The sequence below is a fragment of the Perna viridis genome, chromosome 13, assembly GCF_037379345.1.
Source record: "Perna viridis isolate PV_CMFRI_1.1 ecotype Kerala chromosome 13, ASM3737934v1, whole genome shotgun sequence".
Taxonomy (NCBI): Eukaryota; Metazoa; Mollusca; class Bivalvia; order Mytilida; family Mytilidae; genus Perna; species Perna viridis.
Genome location: NC_142457.1, coordinates 10,081,054 through 10,094,922, shown reverse-complemented (window position 1 = coordinate 10,094,922; position 13,869 = coordinate 10,081,054). Strand labels below are relative to the sequence as shown.

The window sequence follows — 13,869 nt, the reverse complement described above, 5'->3', positions numbered from 1 at the left end:
TACCAGGGTACCTGACATAAACCCTTCTACCTACACTTTATTGCGGACTTCTGATTTCCATTGACTTGAAATTCAGAAAAGTCTTGGACCTTCCATTCTTGAAAGTAAATTTGAACCCCTGATAAAATTGGTTTAATGAGTAATTCAATCTACCTCCAAAGGCCTTGTCAAGGAATTCCATCTGAATGTCATATTCACTGACCCTATGATGACTCGTATCATATCTATCATTCTGACCACAAAATTTTACTCTGGAAAAGAAACATGCAATACAAATGTTAAGTATAGGTATAACTAAGAATTATGCAGAGGGTATTGTGGAGTACATGTTTACCTGAGAATTATACAGAGGGTATTGTGGAGTACAGGTTTACCTAAGAATTGTGCACAGGGTAAGTAGAGTAAAGGTTTACCTAAGAATTATGCAGAGGGTGATGTAAAGTATATATTTACCTAAGAATTATGCATAGGGTGATAACTACAGGTTTACCTAAGAATTATGCAGAGGGCATTAAGTACAGATTTACCTAAGAATTATGCAGAGGGTGATGTAAAGTATACATTTACCTAAGAATTATGCATAGGGTGTTAAGTTCAGGTTTACCTAAGAATTATGCAGAGGGCGTTAAGTACAGATTTACCTAAGAATTATGCAGAGGGTGATGAGTCAAGAATTTTTGTTAAAAATTCATAAAATTCAAAATTCAGCCAGTATCTCCAATCAAGTGATTTGAGAATCAACAAAAGTGATGAAGGACTATACATGTAAGCACATAAAGAAATAAATTGACTAGTACATGTATGTAGTGATCTGTCATTAAAACAAAATTGGTGAATTATTATTTTCGTCACTTTCTCAAACTCAAATACAAGTCTTACTTGGTAGTTTTTAATCAAATTCTTGAAAATGCTTATTTCCCAAACAGTTCAAGCCAGAATCTATTGCAATAATGTGGTATCATTTCCTAAAGACGTATACACAAATACTGCCAGACAATGCAAGCATTGACAGCATGATACCAGTTCCAATTTCAATAGCTCTCTAGGTAGAAATCTGCCTTACATTATACCATTGTGTCCTACTTACAGGGGAGCAACAATCTACCAGTGCACCGATGCATCGCGATATTTCCAGTTACTATTACCATTTACACGATTCCGATCCATTTCTATAATTGCCTTGACCAGAAGTACCCAAAGTAAACAAAAACGTACTTAAATGGCAACCTGAAGACTTGTCACTCCATGGTAACAAGAAGACTTGTCACTCCATGGCAACCAGAAGACTTGTCACTCCATGGTAAACAGAAGACTCATCACTCCATGGTAACCAGAAGACTTGTTACTCCACCAGCGGAGTATAAATCAGCTGTGTGGAGGCAGAAACTAGCATAAACTAAAGCTTGAACAAGCCATCTGATTACTAGAAGTAATAATATTCAGTGACATAAAAGAAGATCTGCCATCATGTAGGTATTGTAATACGTATCGTATTGTCAGTCAGGTATCCTGATATGTATCATATTTTCAGTCAGGTATCGTGATATGTATTGTATCGTCAGTCAGGTATCGTGATATGTATCCTATCCTCAGGTAATGGAATCGTTACACCCTACCTACTACTCTGCCTTTTTTTAAGTTGGAATAGCTGTCAATTATGATTCCCCTTTCCTGTAACCTGAGGCAAATATATTATTGGTGTGGGAAAATTGTTTATTATGTCCTACTGTCCCTTTTGGAAGTAGAACACTTGAATTTATGAAAGGTTTTGTCAAGTATGGAAAGTATACTTGAACTTCAAATGTGAGCAAGTTAATTTTCATTAGGAGTTTTCCAGTGGAAACTTAAAATTTAAAAAAAATCCTATAACACTGAATAAAAACAACCCTATTTCTTAACAGACCTTATTATTTTAGAGTAGTAGAACTCATACTGATGTTAAATCTTACTTTTCACCAGCAACTGCATCTTCATTCCATTTTATGTCTGACTGTCTGTAGGCAATCAGGCTGTGATTAGATGAGGGCCCAAGATGTCTCCAGGAAGGCTTAATAAAATAATGCATGTACATGTATAGTCAAAAGGTTATGAATAGTTTGAAATTTCAGAGTTTAGTTATTGGCAACAGTGGTTAAAATATTACTTATTAAGTAGTTCTCAAACTAAGAATCATGCAAATTCAGTAATAAATTATACACAAAAATATCCCCAAAAAAGGCTACATATTTTTGTTTTTGTAATTAAGTTGCTTTATAGACCTGTTCGATGAAATGTATAATTATTCATTCAAATCTGCCTGTTCTTCGGAGATAATTCACATTAAAGCTCTTATGAACAGGGGTTATATAAAAAACTACTTGTTAACATACGTTTAATATAACATTTTAAACAAAATATCAAAAATAAAAAAAATGTAGGCTTTCCAACCATGAATCACAATTTGCATGATTCTTACCTGGAGTAGTAACACCTGACATCTTGAAAGCCTGGTATATCTGACTAACAAAGATTTATTTCACATAACTGATACTAAAATTTTATTAACAACTGAAAACAATGTTTCACTATTTATCCTGTCCAATATTTAGACAGAAGTGAGACAAGAGCAACAACAGGGAATTGGAAATTGGTAAATTTGAAATAAATATACAGTAAAATAAAGAATTATTATATTAAAATCAAGAAACATGTAAATAAAAACAGATATCTGCTAATCTGTGGGGAAATCACATCTATTCAATGAATTCTGCAGAAAATAAAAACTAATATTTTCATATTTGATAGTGGCGCAAGTTCCTGTGCATGGATAAAGATGAAATATTTTTGATATTCAGATCAAATCATTCTATCAGTGAATGTACATCATGCATTTAGTATTCCTGTTTTATTTTCAGATGGACTGTTACACCCCCTACTTGAAAAGAGGGAGATGTATAGTGATCTTGCTCTCTGCCCATCACCCCCCCCCCACCCCCACCCACCCCAGTTATAAACTCTTCTCAAACGGGTAAATGGAAATTTCTAAAACTTTCATATAATCTTTATCACGTGATGCTATTGTGCACCACATAATTTGTTTTTCGATCAAAATAACTTTGAAGGTTTCCTTTATGTTTTCTATAGAGGGGTTGGGGGTATCAACAAATGAGCTCTGCTCACAATTTTTCTAGGTATTTCTGTATTCCTGCAGTCCATTTCATTAATAGTTGTATGTTTAAAATTCATAGTAAGTATTGTTGTAATAATAATTCTTTTACTGTAGTGACCCAACTTAAGATCATTTTTTCAAGACATTTTGGTTGAATTAGCCTTTAATTTGAGAAGATTCCCAAGCCTGACCATAATCTAACTGATTGATTGATTGTTGGTGTTTAACGTCCAAGCAGCAATATTTCAGCTATATCCAGGTGATATATTTAGCCTTGGTATTCTAAGAGTAGTTCAAATATCGAAACTATTGCATTTAAATGATTTTTTCCAATAATTTCATTTACATATACCTTACCTCAACAACATATACTTCATCTGAAGTTGTAACTGTTGTACTCAGTAGATTGTCTTCCCAATGAGCCTCAACATGGGCATGATCATCACCTGAAATTATAAGTAATGACGCTAAGTGGTGTCAAGTCTACATTGCATATATAGAAAAAAGGTGGTCTATAGATAGAAGAAAGGTAAAGTCATTATACAGTGGATTCCACTTAATTGCATACCTATTAGTTGCATAAACTAAAAAAACAAAAAAATTCCCATCTTTTCCATATTAAAAAATCCTTTTACTTGCCTAACATAAGGCCAAATATGAGAAAATTCCTCTTAATTGCATAAATATTTCTCAAAATTTACTCAAAATGTATCTAAATGGGTAAAACAATAATATGTCGTTAGTGAAATTCCTCAGTTTCCTTAAGAAATATGTCTTTTCAACAATATTTTCTCTTCCTTTTGACTAGACATCGAAGCCGGAATCTAATTAAACATGAGGAAAGAATATACTCCCACTTAAAAATTGAAAAATATCATGTATTATCCCTTGAAATGATAAATTCTGTTAATTGCAATTTTTTTTCAGACATATAGGTTATGCCATTAACTGGACTCAACTGTATATGATTAGAGTAAAGTACAGGAAATCTTGCACAGTTGAGTAGAGTTAGGTGTTTATCATGAGAGCACTGCACAGTCAAAATACCTCCCCTCGTAAAAAACAAAAAAAAACAAAAAAAAAACATATGGAAACATATTTTTAGGACCAGTATGGTAAAATCATGTTTTAGTGCTTTAAAAATACATAAAATCATACGTTCTTAAAAATCTTATGAAAAACAATACTCTTTTCATACATGTACAACGATTTGACGGATCGATGACTGCTGACTGATTCATTACTGATGGACAGATAACCGATCTGATTGCAGTTTCATTATGTAAAAATGACGGATGATCTGTTTAAAATAAAAGAAATATGAAATAAAAGTATAAATTGATGTTTAAATCTATTACATTATGTAAATACGTGTATAATTGACAAAGAAAACAACATAAACTGTAAAATACACTGACCGCTCTGTGGTCACGCGATGCGATCATCAGTTAAATGGATCGGTTTGACGGATCGATGACTGATCGGAAACTGATTGATGATCGATCACAATTTCTGTAGCACAGATCGATTCAGGTACTGTAACTATAACATTTATGTGTAATTTTTAACAGTTTGTTTAACTTCTTGCATATTAACCTCACTAATCTTCACTTTCAAAATTTTACTACTCATATTACTGTCTTCTAGACATTTCCCCTATATCTCTGCCTGTTTTACATGATTAAATCTCTTTCAAGTATTTGAAGAAAACTTTGTCAATGTTGCTCATTGAGATGATAAAAAATAAGTAATGAAAACCAATCAAATGTGTAGGATATAAATCTCACACCTGCTATGTGCTTTTTATTTGCATTCTGAAACTTTTCTGAAAAATTTATTTTGATTGGTCAACTTCCACCAAAGTTTGTCTAAAAATTTCTTAATATATGACAGAATTCTATTCCATCAAAGTTTGTCAAAGCCTTTTGTAAGAAGAATCTTTTACAAAAATTTTGATGGAAAAAGTTGATTATGTAAACAGGCCTTTACTATTTAATACATTACCTGTTATAGTTCCAACCAGGAAGTCCTGTAGATTGACTTTATTGAGTGTTTTTTTACCATCTGGAGCTACTATAGATATTTCTGTTAGCCTCGTTACAACTGAAGACTGCTTTAACATCAAATGAAAATCCCTGAAAAAGATCAAAACAGTGCAAAATACACTGGACAATCAGCAACTTAAGTTTGTAATACATCCTCCCCCTTTTTGGTGTAGCAAGAGGCAAAATTCGGAAACAAAAACAAGAGGCTCCTAGGAGCCTGAATTGCTTACCTGGTTAAATTTTTGCCTTTCAAGGGCAATAACTCTAACAAGGAGTTGACCAACATATTAACTCAAAGAAGACTTTGGTAAGAGCAATAAGGATCATTTCATCAATTGAAAGTTTCTTATCTATAGTTTTCAAGATATTGGCTGAAAACTGCTAAAACATCCCCTTCAATCGCTCAGACTTTTGTAGGCCTTATAATATGGATCATATCAACAATTGAATGTTTTTAAGTTGCTAATAGTGTTAGCAACTTCTTGCACTCGTAATTTTTGTATTTAATATTCGCATCTGATTTGCATTAATGTGTAGTTATACACCACATAATCCAGCAGATCTTCACCGTGTTCACCGCCACAGCGTTATAGTTCTAGATTCATACGAGATAAAAATGTACCTCTTAAATATTATACACGTGTGTTCTACGTGTGTTTCTTGCTTGAATGAGAATGGGAAGTTTACATGAAATGATCAGTTAGCTTTGAACATTACCCAGTTTCCGATTCAGGCACTGAGGCTCGTTACAAGACTTTATAGGTCATATGCATTAGCACACCCAAATATTTATGAATATTCATTGCCAGCTGCATAATCTGGTTCATAAACTGGTTCCCTGTCAAATTCATTAGCGACCCAAAGATCGCTACAATGTACCTTTTTAAAAACATATCATACACATGTCTATGGGTGATTTTTCCTTGTACATTGTATTAGAACGGGAAGTTTACATTAAAAAATAAAATGATTGGTTAGCATAGAATTTATGTAATATTACCCAGTTTCCGATTCAAACACTGGCGTTCGTTCCAATTAATTATATAAAGGTCATATATATTATCAGGACACCGATATCTATACAGTGAAACTTCTACAAACCGGCCACCACTGGGACAAGAAAAAATGGCCGGTTTGTAGGGGTGGTCAGTTTTGTGAAAAATAGCAATGCATTCTAAGAGCTGATTCCATTCATGTGTTCTGTAATCCTACACCTTGTCAGTTTGTTGGTTGAAACATGTCCAATGCCTATTCAAAACTACTGTCTCATTCAATAATCATCTGTCCACTGATGAAATGCAAACCGGTCAGTGAATGAATTATTAATTACGTAATATTATGTAATCATTTACAGTTTTGTTGACACATTTATTACAGGTGAACAATAACTGGATGGCCGGAATTGAGAGGTTGTTTTTATTTGAAATATGTAACTAAAACTATGAAAAACCGGCCGGTGTACAGTTTTAGGGGGTGGCCGGTCTATTGAAGACAAAACACGCAGGTTTTAAGGTATATCGGCCGGGACTTTTGAAAACGGCCAGTTTGAAGGGTAGACCGGTTTTCTGAGGGTCCAGTTTGGAGAAGTTTCACTGTATATAGCCATTCGGGTCATAACAGTTACAAAAGAATATGCAATAACCTCAAGTGAACCAAGATTTTTTAGAAGTCCACCGATTTTAGAGTATATTGCATTGGATGTTTAAAGTATGCCAAAATCAGTGACAGTGAATATTTGACGATTAGTGACTTTGAAGACTTCAGTCTTTGATTCCTATCTATCATAGTTTTCCAGATATCAGGGTGAAAACTGTAACAAAGAGTCATCCAAATCCAACAACTTCGACCAAATACAGACTTTTGTAGGCCTTATATTAAGGATCGTTTTGGCATTCGAAAGAATTGACTAAACCAGACTGTTTTGGAGATATATGAGAAAAACTGCTGACTGATCCCTTTGTTCTATTTTTAGCAACAGCAGCTATTTTTTGATGGATCGAAAACCTCCACACCAGATCTATACAAAATACCTTAAGGAACATTCATACCAAATTTGGCTGTGACTGGTCATGTAGTTTCAGAGGAGAAAAGTTTCAAAAAAATTCTTAACGATGATGAGGATGAGGTTGAGGACAGATGCCGAGTGATGGCAACAGCTCACATGGCCTTTGGCCAAGTGAGCTAAAAATAGAAAATAATTGAAAACAAAAGGAATTGTCTATCAGACTAATAGTACATTTTTTAAACAACATATCAAAATCCCTCAATGTGATAATGTTTTAAGACAATACTACGACACTACCAATAGTACAACTTACCTCCCAAAAGAAGAAAACCAAAACTCATGTAAATGTGATGCTGGGTTTGGATCTGAACTCCTTCTAATTCTTGAGTGGATATCTGCTTGTGTAAGAGTTTCAAAATATTTCAATTTAAGACCAACATCTCCTGTAAAAAAAAAAATAAAATTCACAATCTGTCAGGGTATATAGCTGTTACAGTAATATATTGTGGGTTAATCAATAAGAAAATGATAGAAAGAGAGAATATGCAAAATATGATCAAGAGTGTCTAAGAAAAAGAATGCCCAGATTTAACAAGTATGTGGAATTTGCTTTTGCGCGAGTGATGATCATATTTCGTCAATTTATGATAATCCTTTGTATAACATGGATGTTCTCAATTATCTATTGCTATTGTCAACACAATTTTTTTTATTGGTGGATTGATGTTCATCTTGTGATGTGGTAAGGGGAGAAAGTCTGAGACTGAAATAACCCAATTTATGTCACAATGTGAATTATCAAATTTTATCACACAGGACAAATTCTATGAAAATCACTGATTTCTAAATATTAAGAATATCAAATTGCATATAGTAAATGTGGTATATTTCCTAATACATGTTTATGCATACATGTACCTGTTAACCTAGTCTAACCTAATTGGGAGATCTCCTGTGATCCATCATAAAATTGCAGGAGATCTTGTGTGACAACATTATCATCCACACATCAGGTTTGTGTCAATAACAGACAGAATTGTGATGTAAACACCTGATTCATTAAGGAAATATTGTCTAACTTATCCACAAATGTACAACTATAAATGGCTTATAAAACTATGATCAGACCACAAGTGCTTGCTCCCACAATCAAATATATAGCCCCATTAATTTATGTTAAATACTAGTGGGGCTACATATCTGATTGTGGGAGCAAGCCCCTGTAATCACACTTAATAAACTAGACAGTTTTCTATTTATGTTGGGCTATGCTTGAAATGGACGGATTCTGTTGGTCAGAAACAGAACAAGTCATAGAAATTATGATGATTAGTGCCAAATTGAGTCGATGCATCATCCTTACCAGATTTTTCATAAAATTGTAATAAATTCTTTCAAGTTTGTTAAATGTGTGTATTTTGTCTTAATTCTGAATGATTTTTAATCAACACTTGTTACATCAGATATGATTTAATAACTTTCATTGTATTTGTATCATTTGGTATATATTTGTATAAATGAATTTCTCACAATTTCCACATTTAATACAAACGTAACAATTCCATGTATATTAACTAAAACCAGATGTGTGGACAATTAGCCTGTAAAGGCTTCCCGTCCTCCAATGCGTGGAAAAGGGCCCACTGCCTTGTGCTTTTTGCTTTTCAGAAGAAATTTATAAAGTATCTTAGTCAAAACTGTCATTTCATTAAAAATCCTCTGATTTTGGTTCTACTAGTTTATTATAGTGTTCTCTTGTTATTTTAAGATTGTGCCCCTCTATCCCATTTTCAGCTGAATCACTGATAATGATTTATGTTTGTCATGACAGAAGTTTACTTTCCAAAACACTTTGCAATTATTTAATTAAAACCCTATTGGCACCCATAAAGATTATACAACAACACATAACATCCTATGACTCAACCTGTCAAATAGTGTTCAGGTGTGTCGGAGCTGGTTTCAATTTTACACCCGAAATATGTTTATCCCTACCTCTAGTAAGATCAGGACAGATGAAAGTCACAAGAAACAGCACCAATAATCTCATGTTTCACACCCTGTCATAATGTTTTCTTTCCTTTTTTGAACTTTTTGAAGTTGGAAAACAAGAAAATCGCGCTTAAGTCAGGGGAGGTAATATCAGCTGTGGTGACTAAAATTACATCCGGTACTGGGTGAGGGTATGAATGAAAATCCGAAAAAAAAACCATACATACCGGATTTGAATAAAATCAGAAAAGTGTAACTGAGGACAATAGAGCCATTTTCCTGCCTAAATATTTGGAGAGGATTTGAATTTACTATTTAATTTTCAAAAAACATAATTCATAATCCTAATTTCATCCAAAAAAAAAATAATAGTATAATAATATTCTTTATTGGCACAAACACAATTACAATAATTGGCAAATATAGACATTGTTATTTATTGATACAGGGACTGTTATATACAGGATTATGGGAAATTTGCTATTTTTGTTTTATTGTATCCTTTTTAACAACTTTTCTATTTGAAAAAAATAATTGCTCATCTGAGAACCAAATTCATACTAGCTTAATTAGGGTGTAACCATGTGATTTTTATTGGGGGGGGGGACTAGGATCAAATTCTATTCTGCCAAAAAATATTAAGACAATAATAAACCCTGCCTTTTATTTTCTTTCTGGCTTTTCATTTCTTGAAAATTTAAGTTCTGCCTTTTATTTCAAATTTGATCCTAGCCCCATAAAAATCATGCAAGAAGTATTTACAAAAAGTTTTTTTTCTTTTTACTTTAGTACACATCATTCATATGAACTTTTGAAAATATAAAGAAAGATTCAATATTTTAAGGCTGAAAATACCCCTTATTGTACCTACTCCGTTATTTTATTAAACTCTTCCCTCCCAAGTGTCAGGTCTGTAAGAGACAGAGAAAAGACTTTTTAAGAATTTTCACTTCAACCCTTTCTGTGTTTTTTCAGTCTTGCTACAGGGAGTTTGCTTCATTTGTTCTCAGATGTTCTTTGATGTAAAGCTCTTTATGCTCCTTGTGAGCTCTTGATTTGGAATTAAGTACCATTCTGTGTAAGAATCAGGCAAGGAGTGCCACATCATATTTCTCAATTTGGTCTTTTTTGCCTCAAAGCATTTCAAATATATCTAGAAAACAACTATTAAGCTATTTAAGTTTCTCCTGAAGCATTGGTGACGTAGACATTTTTTGACTGCTTACATTAGGAAAAACTTTGGGAAAATTTTCCCGCCATTTTTTCATAGTGCATTTTAACTAAATTTGACCTATAAATATCTTAAAAATGCTTTAAAAAACTTACAAACACTTTAACAGTCATTTCTTGAGCTTATCAGGTATAAATACTTGGATGATGCAATAAATTATCTGTGTATTTTTTCTTCATGTGCCACACCTTACATACATTTTGCCAGATTCTTAGACGGAGGAGTACTTAAAAGATACGCTATGTTATATTATATTATGTTCTCAGTTTAATTAATCGAGTCACTGACGCCTTAAAACCAGATAGCCTCGGGTAGATGGGGCTCGTAAACCTTGGAGGGTAGCTTAATCTAGGAGAAGTAAAACTCTGATCTAAACCTCCGCTGCCTTGCGGCTACACCCTTCGACAGGGAAAGGCTTCAGGAGGCAATCTCGAGGAAAATCCAGAACCAGGAATCTGTAACTCCCTTCCTGTACTTCCAGGATCAGAACTTTTGTTCAGAAGCTAAGGGTGAGGTAACCCCGACAGAAAACCTTGAGTGCTGAGGACGGAGGTGTTGGGCAATACAACACACTCAAACAGACCACAGCATCACGCACAAACAGCCAAAATCAAAATTAGATATCTGATATTTTATTTTTTTCCAAATTTATGTTTGTGAAAACAAATATAAATCTGAGGGGCTAGTTTAAGTATTACATCCTATGCCTCTGAATACATTTTCAGCGTACTTATTTTGGGCCAAGTTTGTTAATTCTGTAAAAAAGTTTTTGATAATGATCTTTAATTATCAACAGATGAAATTAAAACAGATGCTTTTAGAGCTATTGACACAAGATTGATTTTGACTCTCTAATACTAGCCATGAGATAAATTCACTGAATGGCCTATATGTGATTCATAGGGATATATGTGATGCTACATAATCAATCTATCTTAAAAATAGTATTAAATGGATATAAAAAATTGACTGATTTTAGACAAAATATCTGCATGCAAGTGATGAGGGGTTTCCTGTTTTTTGAAATAGTTATTTTAAAGAACATTTTGAATCTAACCTAAAGCCAAGGGCATGTGGAAAATCACATTTTCCCATTTCCTGCTGATGTCATATTTTTTCACTTTTAAAAATTATTTACATCATAATTTAGGCAAAATCAGCTAGCAAAGTCTGCTTGCTACTACATGTTTTAATTACTTTGTTACACAGTACAATTTTTGGATGGAAATACTGGAATGTTGAATTCGGTAAACTATCATTGATCTTATGATAAAAATTCAATGTAGTGGTATTTAACATAGTTTTTATTTAGTATTCCAAATTATTCTCTATTGGTCCTCATTTCTTACATCACTATCTGTTTTTATATATCTTTGAAAATCAGGTTTATGAAATCTAAGCATGTCATGTACAGCTACATAATATATTAAATAACAGCAAGGTGTTTCCAGGGAAAGATCCAGGATTTAAGGTTAGAGAAGGTGTAAATAGAATTGAATGCTGAGCAAAATGAGGCAGGCATGAATTTTTTTGTTTTTTTTGTTTTTTTGTCTTTTTTTTTTTTGGGGGGGGGGAGGAAGGGTAGAATTCGTGAAAAATCCAGAATTCATTCTAATTTTTTTTTCATATATATATATCTATATATAAACAAAGTAAAAAAAACAGTGGCAAAATGCTTCAGTTAAAAATACAATCACATAATTATGGTATACCTATACAAAGCTTTTGTCAGAAAAAAACTAATGAAAAAGATGCGGATGGATACATGGATGGATAAACTGATAGACCTCACGATCACTATATCCATGTACCTCCTACCAATGAGAGGGGATAAAAATATTTATAGGTATCAGGATCACTGCATAAGTAACAGAAGTCAGCTCTCTTAGAAAGTAATCAACATAATAAACAGATCCAGTAACAGAAGGTCAGCTCTCTTAGAAAGTAATCAACATAATAAACAGATCCAGTAACAGAAGGTCAGCTCTCTTAGAAAGTAATCAACATAATAAACAGATCCAGTAACAGAAGGTCAGCTCTCTTAGAAAGTACTCAACATAATAAACAGATCCAGTAACAGAAGGTCAGCTCTCTTAGAAAGTAATCAACATAATAAACAGATCCAGTAACAGAAGGTCAGCTCTCTTAGACAGTAATCAACATAATAAACAGATCCAGTAACAGAAGGTCAGCTCTCTTAGAAAGTACTCAACATAATAAACAGATCCAGTAACAGAAGGTCAGCTCTCTTAGAAAGTACTCAACATAATAAACAGATCCAGTAACTGAAAGTCAGCTCTCTTAGAAAGTACTCAACATAATAAACAGATCCAGTAACAGAAGGTCAGCTCTCTTAGAAAGTAATCAACATAATAAACAGATCCAGTAACTGAAAGTCAGCTCTCTTAGAAAGTACTCAACATAATAAACAGATCCAGTAACAGAAGGTCAGCTCTCTTAGAAAGTAATCAACATAATAAACAGATCCAGTAACAGAAGGTCAGTTCTCTTAGAAAGTAATCAACATAATAGATCCAGTAACAGAAGTCAGCTCTCTTAGAAAGTACTCAACATAATAAACAGATCCAGTAACTGAAAGTCAGCTCTCTTAGAAGGTACGCAACATAATAAACAGATCCAGTAACTGAAGTCAGCTCTCTTAGAAAGTAAGCAACATAATAAACAGATCCAGTAACTGAAAGTCAGCTCTCTTAGAAAGTAATCAAAATAATAAACAGATCCAGTAACAGAAGGTCAGCTCTCTTAGAAAGTACTCAACATAATAAACAGATCCAGTAACTGAAAGTCAGCTCTCTTAGAAAGTACTCAACATAATAACCAGATCCAGTAACAGAAGGTCAGCTCTCTTAGAAAGTAATCAACATAATAAACAGATCCAGTAACTGAAAGTCAGCTCTCTTAGAAAGTAATCAAGATAATAAACAGATCCAGTAACAGAAGGTCAGCTCTCTTAGAAAGTACTCGACATAATAAACAGATCCAGTAACTGAAAGTCAGCTCTCTTAGAAAGTGCTCAACATAATAAACAGATCCAGTAACAGAAGTCAGCTATCTTAGAAAGTACTCAACATAATAAACAGATCCAGTAACTGAAAGTCAGCTCTCTTAGAAAGTACTCAACATAATAAACAGATCCAGTAACAGAAGGTCAGCTCTCTTAGAAAGTAATCAACATAATAAACAGATCCAGTAACTGAAAGTCAGCTCTCTTAGAAAGTAATCAACATAATAGATCCAGTAACAGAAGTCATCTCTCTTAGAAAGTAATCAACATAATAAACAGATCCAGTAACAGAAAGTCAGCTCTCTTAGAAAGTAATCAAAATAATAAACAGATCCAGTAACAGAAGTCAGCTCTCTTAGAAAGTAAGCAACATAATAAACAGATCCAGTAACTGAAAGTCAGCTCTCTTAGAAAGTAATCAAA

At 33.3% G+C, this 13,869-nt stretch overlaps 1 protein-coding gene across 2 annotated transcripts in view; it reads right to left on the bottom strand.

Annotated features, from left to right (window-relative positions):
- Positions 1–9,356, bottom strand: part of LOC148599516 (ADAM 17-like protease) — a 39,479-nt gene extending 30,123 nt beyond the window's left edge. The window contains exons 1-6 of one of the 2 annotated variants that reach the window (XM_088557708.1): positions 9,194–9,356; positions 7,512–7,641; positions 5,153–5,283; positions 3,506–3,594; positions 1,950–2,047; positions 154–251 (exon numbers count right to left, since the gene is read on the bottom strand). In XM_088557708.1, coding sequence (XP_088413834.1) covers positions 154–251; positions 1,950–2,047; positions 3,506–3,594; positions 5,153–5,283; positions 7,512–7,641; positions 9,194–9,248 — 601 coding nt within the window. In that variant the 5' untranslated portion in view covers positions 9,249–9,356. The remainder of the gene's footprint in view (positions 1–153; positions 252–1,949; positions 2,048–3,505; positions 3,595–5,152; positions 5,284–7,511; positions 7,642–9,193) is intronic. The other variant, XM_088557709.1, reaches the window with a different exon arrangement.
- Positions 9,357–13,869: the final 4,513 nt, after the last annotated feature.